We start from the raw sequence: 15,043 nt of genomic DNA, 5'->3' as shown, positions 1-15,043 counted from the left end.
TTTAGTGTAAAAGATGAAGGCGCTTTTCAGCGCTGATTAATGTATTGTTACAATCCCAGCTGATGTTATAACCGGACAGGAAGATCCCAGAATAGAACCATGGTTTAACAAACCATAAATTTTTTCATAAAATGTGGAGAAACCAAGTCACAGGACTGCTAGTTAGTTTTAACAACAAGAAAAAAACATTCATTAAACATGAAAAAATTGGATTATAATAGAATACACCTTTACTCTTCCCCACCCCCCCCCCCACCCCCCCCAGTCTAACAATTACACACAGGTTTTAGGGTTAATACAGATTACAAAGTACATCTTAATCTACAATTGTCTCAGTAACACAGAGTCCCTTTTAAACTTACAGGTAACTGTGGGCTAATATACCCACTTCACTCTGAACGCCAAGTTCCCCCATCAACTATGGCAAAGTCTGCAAGACATAACAGGCTACAAGATGAAGGCTTGTAAAATTGCCAGCTCCAGCGTTCCCCTCCTTGATGAGCTCAATGCATTCAATTGTCCATTTTGAGCAAGAGGTCAGCAAGAGCATGCCCTCCACCCTGGAAGTTCTGGATGAACCTGTATCTGGGGTCACTACTGCAAATGTCAGAGCAACTTTCTTGAAAGTCAACCCACGGAAAGCGACAGGTCGGGATGAAGTACCCTGATATGGACTCAGATCCGGCATGGATCAGCTGGCGAGGGTCTTCACAAGCATCTTCAACCTCTCTTTACTACAATCTGAAGTACCCATCTGCTCCAAGAAGACAATCATCATCCCGGTACCTAAGTAAAACCAAGCAGAATGCCTTAATAACCATTGACCAGTGGCTCTGACATCCATCATTATGAAGTGCTTCAAAAGGTTAGTCATGGCACAAATCAATTCCAGCCTTCTGGACTGTCTGGATCCACTACAGTTTGCCTGCCACCGCAACAGGTCAACAGCAGATGCCATTTCCGTGGGCCTGCACTCAACCCTGAAACACCCAGATAACAAGGATATCTATGTCAGACTTCTATTTATTGACTATAGCTCAGCCTTCAACACTATTATTCACATGAAACACATCTCCAACTTCCTGCCTGGGCCTCGGCACCTCCCTCTGCAACTGGATTCTGAACTTCCAAACTCACAGACTACAATCAGTAAGGATAGGCAACACCTCCTCCTCGATCATCCTCAACACCTCCTCCTTGATCATCCTCAACACTGGTGCCCCACAAGGCTGTGTTCTCAGCCCTCTACTATACTCCTTATATACCTATGGCGGTGCAGCCAACTTCCCCTCCAATTTGATTTTCAAGTTTGCTGACAACACTACATCATGGGTTGGATCTCAAAAAATGACAAGACAGAGTACAGGAATGAGATAGGGAATCTGGTGAACTGGTGCGATGACAATAATCTCTCCTTTAGTGGCAACAAAATGAAGGCGTTTGTCATCGATTTCAGGAAGTGTAAAGGAGAACATGCCCCTGTCTACATCAACAGGGACAAAGTAGAAAGGGTCGAGAGCTTCAAGTTTTTAGGTGTCCAGATCACCAACAACCTGTCCTGGGCCCCCATGCTGATGCTATAGTTAAGAAAGCCCACCCACACCTCTACTTTCTCAGAAGATTAAGGAAATTTGGCATGACAGCTACGACTCTCACCAACGTTTACAGATGCACCATAGAAAGCATTCTTTCTGATTGTATCACAGCTTGGTATGGCTCCTGCTCTGCCCAAAACCACAAGAAACTACAAAAGGTCAGGAATGTAGCCCAATCCATCACACAAACCAGCCTCCCATCCATTGACTCTGTTACCTCAGCAAAGCAGCCAGCATAATTAAGGACCCCACTCATCCCAGTCATTCTCTCTTCCACCTTCTTCCTTCGGGAAAAAGATACAAAAGTCTGAAGTCACATGCCAACCCACTCAAGAACAGCTTCTTCCCTGCTGCTGTCAGACTTTTGAATGGACTTACCTTGCATTAAGTTGATCTTTCTCTACATCCTAGCTACGACTGTAACACTACATTCTGCACTCTTTCATTTCCTTCTTTAAGAACAGTATGTTATACCGCGCAAGAAACAATACTTTTCAATGTGTACCAATACATGTGATAATAATAAATCAAATCAAATCAAGTCAATGTTTGCGATGTTCCCTCAGTATCCCCTAGATACTGAGAGTTTCAAAACTCCATTCCCAAAAGTGTGTTTCAAAACATGCTTTAAAATCTTTTTTCACAATAATTCTTTCTGTTAGTGGTTTGCATTCCAAAATGTGGTCCATGTTTTCCAAATGACCCTTTTAAACAAAGTTTCTACTTCACTGTTAAAAGCGAATCCAGTCCAAGATTTTACACCAATCTCTTTAGGATTTCTTTGTCTTGACTGCTGTGCAAACTGCTCACAATGGCTTTGACTGTCAATTTCCAGACAATATTAAAATAGCATTAGATGTTTGATTTACCTTTTAAGTCCACTGTCCTACTTTGAACCTGGTCACTGCGATTGTCTCTTCAACTCAGAACACTTTGTTTACTTTTCCTTGAATTCTTCTGAACAATGCCTTGGTCTAGGTTGATTTAACTGTAATCATCCTAAATATTCTTCCTGCCTTAATCCTTTAGTTATCAGGACTCTGACTTGTACTTTAGGAATCCTGTCTCTTTGCAGTTTCTGTTTTATCCAATCTTTCTTCTGGTAGAATGAGAGATCTTTCCTGAAAGTCTGTCTCCAACTGTTAACAAAATCAGCTAAAAAACTAAGAACTCTGGAAAGTGGGCCCCTTTTGCAAAGCAATGCCTCATCCTTCTCTATGCTTCTATTTACTCTTCATGCTGTAACTCTGTCTAAACACAATAGAATCACACTTGGAACTTGACCATACATGTACGGGTGGCACAGATGTTAGCACAACTGCCTCACAGCAGCAGGGGCCCGGGTTTAATTCCAGTCTCAGGTGACTGTGTGGAGTTTGCATGTTCTCCCTGTGTCTGTGTGGGTTTCCTTCAGGTGCTCCAGTTTCCTTCCACACTTAAAAGATGTGCAGGTTAGGTTGATTGGCCATACAAAGTTGCCCCTTAGTGTCAGGAGGATGAATGGAGTTACAGAGATGGGGCTGGGTGGGATGGTTGTCAGTGCAGACTCAATGGGCTAAATGTCCTCCTTCTGCACTGTAGGGATTCTTGAGGATACCGACACCTTTGTTTAGCATGAATCTAACTAGAAGGTTTCATTCTTCCAAGCACAGAAACTTAAAATTAAGCTCACTCAAAACTATACCTTATTTCTAATGTTTCCCAATACAAATATAAATCCCTTAAAACTGCCTTTGTTTTCCTAACAGTATTGATAGCTATGCGGGTAGTGCATCACCTAACATTACAGCACTTACCGGAATGAGCTCAGTTAATAGTTTAGGACATTGACTCACATTTCTACCAGGGCCCATCTCAATGTTGTAAGTTGACTACACATATTTTTACTGTGGTTGGCCAACTTCTTCCAGGCAACTTCAGAGCAAATTGAAACTATTGTCCTTGTTCATCAGCAACAAGAGTGTCAAGGCCTATAGAATTAGCTTATTGTCTGCTTATCTCTCAGTGTAGGTTAGATGGGCTTTAGATTGGTTTCAAAGGTCAGTGCAACATGGCGAGCCGAAGGGCCTGTACTGTGCTGTAATGTTCTATGTTCAGACATCTTTTACTTCATTCTGTACCATCTTAAACAGGGAAAAAACAAGCAACCTTTTTGGGGAGAGTATTTGGCCTCTGCTGGTTATAACAAAAATAGATCTTAATAAAAATTCACTAATATGGAATAAAAATCTAGCAAAACAGAGTGCTAAAAAGTAGCAGAAATGTGGCAACAAAAATCTGTGACCATGGAAGATTTTACAGTTTCCCTGCTCCTATTGCGAACCAATACACACACAAAACAAACGGCAACACTGGAACAATTACAGCAGATCAGCCATGATCTCATTGAATGGTGGAGCAGGCTGGAAGGGCCCACATGGCCTAATCCTAAAGTAGTTAAAGTTAATTTATTAGTGACAAGTAGGCTTACATTAACACTGAAATGAAGTTACTGTGAAAATCCCCTAGTCATCACACTCTGGCACCTGTTCAAGTCACACTGAGGGAGAATTTAGCATGGCCAATGCACCTAACCAGCACATCTTTTGGCGTGTGGGAGGAAACCCATGCTGACAGGAGGGGAACATGCAGACTCTGCACAATGATCCAAACTGGGAATTGAACCCAAGTCCCTAGCGCTGTGAGGCAGCAGTGCTGAGCACCGTGCCACCCGCACCTTGTTTATATGTTTGCATAAATTGTACAAGGTACTCATTCAAACTTTTGCACCAAACTGTGACCTAATGGAGCTAAGGTATAATATTGGCACATGCGTTAAATGCTGACGTATGCTGAGATGCAGCACAAGAGGAAATTGGCATAATTCTACTCTCCCTCTGCTATTTGCGCATCTGCTGTCTTGGAACATAAGGTCTCTGAATCTGTCCAATAATAAACCATTGAAAAAAGTAAATTCTGGTCTAAATGCCATTCACCAGTCTATTTAAATAAAAATGTGCTGTCATTTAACTTAATTGGATTTATCAACACTTTCGAAATTAGTGCTTTTTTTTGTTCACCCGTTATAATCACTTACTGCTATGGTAAAACCCAGCTAGGCTGCGGGGAATGAATTCAACACAGTGCAAAGTACAAAGAAGGTACTGATAACCATATTTTGCTTGGCAAGAACTAAATGGTAAAATTACTGACGTATTAGCTCCACAGAATGTAGGCTGGTTGTTTTTAATCTGCTGTTAAAATCTGTAACAAACATTTAGATAATGTGTGGACTATTGGTTAAAATATGGGAATTGGTTTCCTGTCTAATTGAGAATAATTTTAATCAGCTCATACAGCACAAATAAAGAAAAAGAGCTGGGACATTCTGCTGTCTAAAGCTTTGCAATGTTTTGGGCAGGATCCTTCTTCAAGGACAAGGGGAGAGCTGTCTTTGATTTCTGCACTTGCCCTTCAAACTTTCAAGACACTACTGAATTATTTGATCTTCATAAGAGAAGCTGGGGGAAGTATATCCATCCTCACCGCTTTAAACAGTCAAATCAGAAAATAATTAGTCACCACCTCTCTGCATTGGGTGTATTTGCAGAGAATTATCCCAAATCAGTGCTTTATTTTCCTAATTATGATTAATGGTCCAAGATATGTTAATAGTGCTATTAAGTATGTGGGCAAGATTGCTACACTTAAGTGTTTTTACTGATCTCTTCATTAGTTGCCTGCAGGCATATCATTGAAGTAGTATAAACCACGTGATATGATCATTAATTAAACAAAGACGAAAGATGTTGGAACAGTTTAGAGATGCATCTACAGTGAAGCTGTAATTTTTAATTACAGGATTAGTTGATTCCATTCCTTTTTTTAGACAATGAAGAATCACTCTCATTTTTATTCCAAGCATTGTTTTTAAAAGGTTGAAGGTTGAAAATAAAGATAAGCTCAGAAACCTGCATTTTGTTGCAAAATTTAAGTCAATGAATATCTTGTATGGGCAGCTGGAACAGTTCACTCGGTTTCAATTCCTGTTATCAGTGAATTACCATTGTTGCTCCAATGCTAATGTTCTCTGCAAAAAAAATTTTATTGTTGGAGGCATTCCTATAATAATAGTGGTAAAATAGTTCTGACATCTTTAAAGATTAGCTGCATTAACCTAAAGATTACCACATTGTGCAGCATAATGGCAGAGCGAGAAACAATTTGATTGCCCTTTACGTTTTGTACCATGTGTCTGATGTTTTAAAATGTGACGCAAGCACATAATTAAGTAACTGAAGTTGATATCAAGCAATGTTTAAAATAACCAGATGTACATTGTCTACATTGTACCTAATGGAGTGAGGAGGTGTTTTGGAAAGCATTGTTGATTATCACTGCCACAAAACCTAGATGGACTCAGAGTGGAAAGACAAGTGGCAAATGGAATTTAAACAGATAAGGTGATACAACTTAATACAGAGGTGATACATTTTTCAGGAAGGATGTGGAAAGGTAATTTAGACTAATGGAGAGAGAGTAGAGCCAACATTTCGAGCCTAGATGACTCTTTATCCACAGATGCTGTTAGACCTGCTGAGATTTTCCAACATTTTTCTATTTTTGTCTCAGGTTCCATCATCAGCAGTATTTTGCATTTAATATAGACCAGTGCCTATTTCCAAGGAGTATGCAGAGTGAGAGGTAGCTGGGCATGCATGTGCATAGATCTTTCAAAGTGAGCTCAGCAAAACATTTGTGATTGGCACTTTACAGATATAAAAAGATTCAGCACAATCCCTCTGACGTGGCTCTGACAAAGTGTCATCTAGATTCAAAACGTTGGCTCTATTCTCTCCCCACAGATGCTGTCAGAACTGCTGAGATGTTCCAGAATTTTTTGTTTTTGTTTTGTAATGGAATGTTAGCTTTATTGCAAATCAAAACAAATGAGGAATTGATGTTTCAGACACATCGAACCTCTGTGATTGATGGTTTTGGAGACAAATTTTAATCTGCAAGTTAATTTTAATAGCTCATTTACAGAAAAAGTCTAGAATTTTTTAGTCAGAAGCGTACCTGTGCTTTGAAGGCTTGAACCAACTTGGACAGAGCAAGTTAAGCTGGAGAACAATCACAATAAGCTCTTTGATCATGAGTTTTTACTTGAATGTGCGAAGAACCTCATGCTTGTTTTAGGCATGGATGCTAGCTATCTATTTTTTCCCAAACCAATATGGCAGGCAGTACGCTTCAATCTCGTAATGAAGCTGCCAAACATACTGGAGGTGTGGCAGCAATCCATTCCCAGGCCAGCATGATGGGCGGCACAGTGGCATAATGGATGCACAGTGGCACAATGGTTAGCATTGCTGTCTCACAGCACCAGGAACTTGGGTTCAATTCCAGCTTGGGTGATTGTCTGTGTGGAGTTTGTACGTTCCCCCATGTCTGCATGGGTTTTCTCCGGGTGCTCTGGTTTCTTCCATAGTCCAAAGGTGTGCAGGTTAGGTGATTTGGTCATGATAAATTGTCCCTTGGTATCCCAAGGTGTGGAGGTTAGCAGGAATAGTGGGGTAAATACATCACTCAGACGCACTCCCTGTCCTATCTCCAGGGAGATGAGGTTATTGAGATCTGGCAGGGAGTGTGTCTGAGTGAAATGCTCTGTTGGAGAGTTGGTGCAGACCCAATGGATCAAATGGCCTTCTTCTGCACTGTAGGGATTCTATCATTCAATGCTGCCCAAGACCCTCTGTAAATGTCTCTGACTTGGAGTTAGAACCAGAGACTTCAGAGATTTCCACAGTACTTACCTGGGTAGTTATCCAGGAAATGTTAGACAAATTAGAACCTGCTCTCACATTTGGGTAACTATACAACTGACAACCCAAACAGTCACGTATCAGTATTTATCATGCAGGTTGTACTGGAATCTCCTTGGACCACGTGAAGCTGTTAGGGGTAGTGGTTTGAAAGTGTCCTGTTGAAGTATAGCAAAAAAAAACACATGACAAATATGATTGTGAAATGTCTTGGCGTTTACTGGAAAGAAATGAGGCACAGATTGACAAAATGTGGCTGGAATCAAACCTGGGTCATTGGAGCTATGAGGCAGCAGTGCTAACAACAGTGCCACAAAGCAGAGGAATTGCTCATGGGATGTTGAAACTTTCCAGGCAACTCCCACATAATTCCTCCCGTCTGGACTCCCAAATGATCCCAACATGCATCTTGGATTGTACGTCTGGTATACGATGATTTGGTGACCTGAAGGTTTGACCTGTAATACTCCCTATGCTAAAAGCTGAGACTTTTCATGCTTCTGGAAATGTCCTTAAGTTTGGTCATCTCTAATATCGTTGTGGTGCTTACTTCTGTTACTATGAACTCTGCAAATCAAAGGAAAAAATGAAATGAAGAAAATGTGGAGAAATGAAAATCATTGAGGGGAAGGTCATGTGGCTGGAAAAGCTGAACAGTTTCCAAGCCTCCCTTATGTGAATATGGGATGTAATTGGATAAAGAGCTTTCATCAATTTAACTCAAAAAGTTATCACAACGTCAACTAGTGAGGTAACAGTTAACAGTAATACTCTCATCTGCCTCATCAGAGTTTTGAATCAGTTGCTTGGTCTGTTCCGTAAGGTAAATAGCAGGGATGATCACTGCTTTTGCTACTTGTGTTATAAACTCCAAAACTGGCAACAAATTTATCACAAAATCAAAACACTGCAGATATTCAACAACTCTAAACTTCTCTGCCCATTCAAGTGTTTTAACTTGATGACCTCTCACCACTGTGTCCCCAGTTAAAAAGAAATAGTATTCCCTATGTCATGCTATTAAAAGATGTGGAGATGCCGGCATTAGACTGGGGTAAACACAATAAGAAGTCTCACAACACCAGGTTAAAGTCCAACAGGTTTATTTGGTAGCAAAACTATGTCTATGCTATTAAAATGCAGAGTTATTAAAATATCTAATCAATTTTTTTTGCTAGCCGTCTCTGTCTGCTCCAGTTAACACAGTAAGAAATCTCACAACATCAGGTTAAAGTCCATTTATTTGGTATCATGAGCACTACTCCTTCATCAAGTGAGTTCCTGCTCCAGTTGAAATAACCCCAGTACCTCAGGTTTTTCATCATATCTTCATTTTCAGGAATGAAGGCTTAATATTCCTCAGTCACACAAGTCTTTCTCTTTGTAGATCTTGACACTATCTTCCCCACCTACTCATCTGCTAACTCCATTCACACCTCCTCTGCACCCAACTTTTGTTTCAATACTTACCTCATTATCACCTTCTTTTGCCTTAATTTTGTTTTGTAATCACTTCTGCCCTCCACCCCATCAGAGAACTCTCGCTTTCATTCTTTTCATTCTTCCTATGTCTGGCATTGTTCATCTTTGATATGAGTTTTAAGTTTATTTATTAGTGCCACAAGTCGGCTTACATTAATACTGTACCGAAGTTACTATGAAAATCCCTCAGTCACCACAGTCCGGTGCCTGCTCGGGTACACTGAGGGAGAATTTATCATGGCCCAACCAGCACACCTTTCAGACTGTGGATTGAAACTGGAGCACTTGGAGGAAACCCACACAGACATGGGGAGAATGTGCAGATTCTGCACAGACAGTGATCCAAGCTGGGAATCAAATCTGGGTCCCCGGTGCTGTAAGGCAGCAGTGCTGACACTGTGCCACCGTGCTCCAATTCTGGTCCTGAAACTGGAAGAAAAGAATTGTCTCACGTAACAGTTTGTAGCAGCATTACACAGGCCTTGCACCATAGCACCAGTATCTCTCCTTACCATCAGCCAGTCAAGGGCCCACACAGGCGCACCCCTTGTCTATGTGGAAGCATGTGTTTCAGTGTTATGAAATCACACAGCCTAACCAGCTAATGTGATATCAAAATCCCAAATTTAGACAATGAATGTCCAAGGCATAATTCATTCAAGAGTAAACAAGTGTGAAACTACAAGATGAACACTGGGGGAGCGTTATGTAAAAAGCCAGGCATGTTCAACTTTTGGAACTTTTTCTAATGCAGCATTTGGAAATACTCTGGACTGTTTTTGGAGATCTTTGAATCCTACAGTGCTGAAGGAAGTCATTCAGCCCATCAGGTCTGCACAGACCACAATCCCAACCAGGCCTATCCCTATGCATTTACCCTAGCTAGTCCCTCTGACACTAAGGGGCAATTTAGAATGGCCAATCCACCTAAGCCACGCATCTTTGGACTGTAGGAGGAAACTGGAGTACCTGGAGAAAACCTGCAAAGACGTGGGGAGAATGTGCAAACTCCACACAGACAGTGACCCAAGCCAAGATTCGAACCTGGGTCCCTGGTGCTTATGAGGCAGCAGTGCTAACCACTGTGCCACCATGCTGGCATGGTGGCACAGCTGTTATTGGTGAGTTCCTAGATTTGTCAAAGAGTGTTGCCACTTCTCATGGTGGGGGCTGGTGCAGTAGGTGGCCTGTGCCTGCAGAAGCGAGAGGGAACAATGTCGCTGGCTGTGTAGCAATGTGTTCAAATGATGATCCTGCCCTTGCTGAATTGGTGGAAGTGTGTGGAGGAACTGAGTGAAGCTGGTTACATTGTTCAGTGAAGTATAACATCTGGGGATTAGATTTGGATCCTGAGTATCAGAGGGTGCTGCTGGGTGAGTGATGAATCTGTGATTCAGTGACCATTGTGAAGGGCTGATGTTGAGGCAGGCAAGGGGTGTCATGTGACATTGTATTCACTGGCATTGATTACTCATGCGAGGTCAATAGACCTTTTTTGACACGACTGCCACCACTGATTGTATCAGAATCTGGAAGTTGATCTTTCCTAGTCATCTGTTCCCATTGCCATTTTCCAGTTAAGATATCAAACTGAAGCTCTATCTGCCTTCCCACAGCTCTATTTCAAAGAAGAGCAAGGGAGCTGCCTCAATGTCCTGGCACATATTTATACCCCAATCAACATTAAAATAGACTATCTGCTCATTATCACACTGATGTTTTGGGAGCTTTCTTCATACAAATTGATTGCCACTTTTTATTTTTTTCTCTATTACAACAGTGACTACACTCCAAAAGTACTTCATTGGCTATGAAACCCTTTTGGCCATCTGGCGATCATGAGGATGCAACTTAAATACAAATCTTCCTTTTTAGAAGTGGAAGTTCACATCAATTCAGTGATTTCTAATGATTTGTATGAGGGGACTTCAACAGTGCAAACAACGTGGAGCATTGGGGAATAAGTAGCAGTAAAGCTTGGATTTCCATGTTTAACTGCAAGTTTCCAATATTACAACTGTAAAATTCAGATCATTATTCCTTTATACATTATCCCATCATACCTTTATCCTCAATAACCAGAATTCCACCTTCTGATTTGATTTGATTTATTATTGTCATATGTATTAGTATACAGTGAAAAGTATTATTTCTTGCATACTATATATAGCATATCGTTCATAGAGAAGAAAAGAAGTGCAGAATTTAATGTTACAGTATTAGCTAGGGTGTAGAGAAAGATCAACCTAGGATGAGGTAGGTCTATTCAATAGACCAATGACAGCAGGGAAGAAGCTGTTCTTGTTTCAGTTGGTACATAACCTCAGACTTTTATATCTTTTTCCTGACATAAAAAGGTGAAGAATGAATGTCCAGGGTGCGTGGGGTCCTTAATTATGCTGGCTGCTTTTCTGAGGTAGCAGGAAATGTAGACATTGAACAGGAGGCTGGTTTGAGTGATGGACTGGGGTTCATTCATAACACATTACAGTTTCTTGTGGTCTTGGGCAGAGCAGGAGCTATACCAAGCTGTGATACAGAAAGAATGCTTTCTATGGTGCATCTGTAAAAGTTGGTGAGAGCTGACATGCCAAATTTCCTTAGTCATTCGAGAAAGTAGAGGTGTTAGTGAGCTTTCTTAGCTATAGCATTGGCATGGGAAGACCAGGACAGGTTGTTGATGATCTGGACACCTAGAAACTTGAAGCTCCGGACCATTTCTACTTTTTCAGCATTGATGTTTGACTCATTCTCAATTGTTCAAGTTCTCGCATCGGTTACTTGATCGTCACTGTTACAGTGTTCTTTCCCAGTTAGACTGGATAACAGACACTATCATCTGGATGCTTGCAAGTTCCTTTTGCACATTCACAAATCCCTAATCACTTCTCCTTTTACCTGTGCTCTAGTCGTTGTTAGAGCATTCGGCACCCTTTCTGAAAAACTTTCAGTTCCTTTATTTAATTAAAATTGTTGCCATTTTGAAATCCTGTCATCAATAGAAGCATAGTGTTATCTTGAACATAGAGTATGACTCATTGCCATTGAATGAAAAAGCATCAAGCATGAAAAAGTACTGCTTGTTCCTATGTTTGAATGAATAGTAATATATGTTTTGTTGCCATGAGTGGCAGTATATAGCAGTGACACATTGCACAATTCCAAAGGTAATATTAAAACATATTTACTGTGATCTAATGGACCTGTTAACTGCAGGTGCAAATCCCAAAATGGCTGCTAAATCTCACAAGCAACCAAAAACAGGATTTACACCAGCGAGATCTCAGGTTTGTGAATCTGATTTTCATTAATTTTAACATTATCATATAATTACCAGGCTTGATGCCATAGCATCTGCCCATGACGCATTCCTGCCCCCCTGTGGTGTGATGTCACTTCAGTGTGAATCACTACCGGGTTTTCAAAAATGAAAAATGGCAGCGCCAAGGGCAGTTCCTCTGGCTAACTCCATTAGGCGGGGGAGGGTTCCCTTTTACGTTGGGTGGAGGGGCAATTGTTTTTGGGAGGCTAGTGCATGCTTTGGGGTTGGGAGGTCCAGTGGTTGTTAGGAGGGGTTGTGCAAGCATTGGGTTGGGAGGGGCGCATGGTAGGGCAAAGCTCATGATAGGGTGAGCCATTCCAATGCCGGGGGGAAGGGTGTCAGGTCACCCCAATAATTGCATGGTGAAGGAGGGGGGTGCCTCAATCTTTGTGTTGTGGGATAATGGGGTGGGGGGTGTTCCCCTTCTGTATGTAGAGGTTGGGATGGCTCCATTGTTCGTTGTTGGGTCCTGATCAGGGGTCCCAATATCTGTGAGGGTTTTCCCAATCTCCGTGGGGGCATTCTGATCTCCCATTCTACCATTACCATCAAGCCAGGCGATCAACTCACATTCAATTAGGAGTTCAGGAGGACATGCCAGGAGCAAAACCAAACATACCTAAAAATGAGGTGTCAATGTGGTGAAGGTATAACTCAGGCAACTTTCATGCCAAATAGCATGTGATAGACAGAGCTAAGCAATCACACAGCAAAGAATTAAAGGACATTTTCAAACAGCATGCCTTCAAAAAGACCTTTGCAAAGTATTATGCACTACTTTGGGATTTAATGAGGCAGACTCGCTGTCTATAGTGAAACCATTGGCAGAGATAAAGAAAGGAAAGAAAAACACATACTTGTATAACGCATTTCAAGACTTGGGGTGACCCAAAATATCACAGAATACTCCAGTGCAGAAGAGGCCCTTCAGCCCATTGAGTCTGCACCGATGCATGAAAGGCCCTGACCTGCCCACCTAATCCCACTGGCCGGCACTTGGCCCAACAGTGGTCAGGTATTTTGAAGGTAGTTATTGTTCAATGCAGGAAATGCAGCAGCCAATTCGTTCACAGTAAGCTTTCACAAACAGAGATGTGATAGTGATCAGACAGCCTGCCTTGGTGAAGGATAAATATTGGATAGACTCTGCTCTTCCTCATGCCTTTTACATCCACCTGCACTAGTTGGTAGGTCTTCAGTTTAATACATCATCCAAAGGACAGCATGGACACCAGCACAGCACTCCCTCAGTAAATTAATTTGTTCATTAATGTTTAATTTGAGAAGTGGAAAATTAAAATCGTCAGTAAAATTCAATGTGTGCAGAATTCTCAAATAATTTGTGGAATTTTGTACATTTGATTTTTCAATGCATCGTATTCAAATAAATAAGCACGCTGTTTTCAAATGTAAAATAAAATACATAACATGAAAAGGCAACACATATCTACAAATGCATGCAAGAATCTACTGTATTTCAATTTTAAGAAGTCTCACAGCACCAAGTTAAAGTCCAACTGATTTGGTATCAAATTGTTATGGTCCTTCATCAGATGAGTGACTCACCTGATGAAGGAGCAGCACTCCAAAAGCTTGTGATTCCAAATAAACCTATTGGACTTTAACCTGATGTTGTGAGACTTCTTATTGTGCCCACCCCAGTCCAACGCTAGTATCTCCATATCATATTTCAATTTTAGCATTGGCTTCCTCTTTTGCAGTGATACAAAAATTGTCATATAAATGTAGAGTTGGTGGAAGCTGCCTCACACTGTACAGAGTACAATCCCAGCCTGGTATCAAATTCGTTCTGAAGTGTTCAAGGTTCCCAAGACTTCTGATCACTTTGATATCTATCTGGGATTACACATTTTGACACTGTTGATCTTGCTGTGTTGTATCCAACCACACATAGGGCAGATGTTTCTCCTGGTCAGATAAATACCATTTTGAACCAATCAGAGGAAATAAAGTAGAACAAAAAACAAAGAAAATTACAGCACAGGAACAGGCCTTTTTGGTCCTTCAAGCCTGCCTGACTGAAATGAAATCCTTACCTTTCCTGGGACCATATCCCTCTATTCCCATCCTATTCATGTATTTGTCAAGATGTCCCTTAAAAGTCTCTATCGTATCTGCTTCCACTACCTCCTGCGGCAGTGAGTTCCAGGCACCCACCACTCTGTGTAAAAAACTTGCCTCGTATATCTCCTTTAAACCCTGCCCCTTCCACCTTAAACCTATGCCCCCTGGTAATTGACTTTCCACCCTGGGAAAAAACTTCTGACTATCCACTCTGTCCATGCCCCTCATAATCTTGTAGACTTCTATCAGGTCACCTCTCAAACTCCGTTGTTCCAATGAGAACAAACCAAGTTTCTCCAACCTCTCATAGTTAAAGACCAAGTTTCTCCAACCTCTCCTCATAGTTTATGAGTACTTCTTGGAATCCAAACTGCAGCCACCAGCCTGTTTCCAGATGTTGCTGGTTTAAAAATGTAATCTTGTGATTACCATTACTATGCACTTTGTCAATTAGATGTGTATGATTCATAACTAAAAAAAAACATAGAAAAACTGTCCTGATTAGGGTGTGGCACAGTGGTTAGCACTGCCGGCTCCCAGTGCCAGGGACCCGGGTTCAATTCCAGCCTCAGATGACGGTCTGTGTGGAATTTGCGCATTCTATGTTTCTGTGAGTTTCCCTCAGGTATTTCTGTTTCTTCCCACAGTCCAAGATGTGCAGATTTGGTGGATTGACCATGCTAAATTGCTCCTTAGTGTCAAGGGGATTAGCAGGGTAAATATGTGGGGCTACAGGGTTAGGGCCTGAGTGGGAT

General features: G+C 41.4%; 1 protein-coding gene across 2 annotated transcripts in view; it reads right to left on the bottom strand.

The window, feature by feature from the left end:
* Positions 1-322: 322 nt before the first annotated feature.
* hdac11 (histone deacetylase 11) overlaps positions 323-15,043 on the bottom strand; it is a 133,868-nt gene continuing 119,147 nt past the window's right edge. The window contains exon 11 of one of the 2 annotated variants that reach the window (XM_080182265.1): positions 323-786. In XM_080182265.1, the coding sequence (XP_080038391.1) occupies positions 775-786 (12 nt within the window). In that variant the 3' untranslated portion in view covers positions 323-774. Of the gene's footprint in view, positions 787-7,694; positions 7,967-15,043 lie in introns of those variants that run through there. The other variant, XM_080182272.1, reaches the window with a different exon arrangement.

Source organism: Carcharhinus amblyrhynchos, chromosome 3 (assembly GCF_965287045.1).
Source record: "Carcharhinus amblyrhynchos chromosome 3, sCarAmb.v2.hapA, whole genome shotgun sequence".
Taxonomy (NCBI): domain Eukaryota; kingdom Metazoa; phylum Chordata; class Chondrichthyes; order Carcharhiniformes; family Carcharhinidae; genus Carcharhinus; species Carcharhinus amblyrhynchos.
This window is presented reverse-complemented; position numbering and strand designations above follow the sequence as displayed.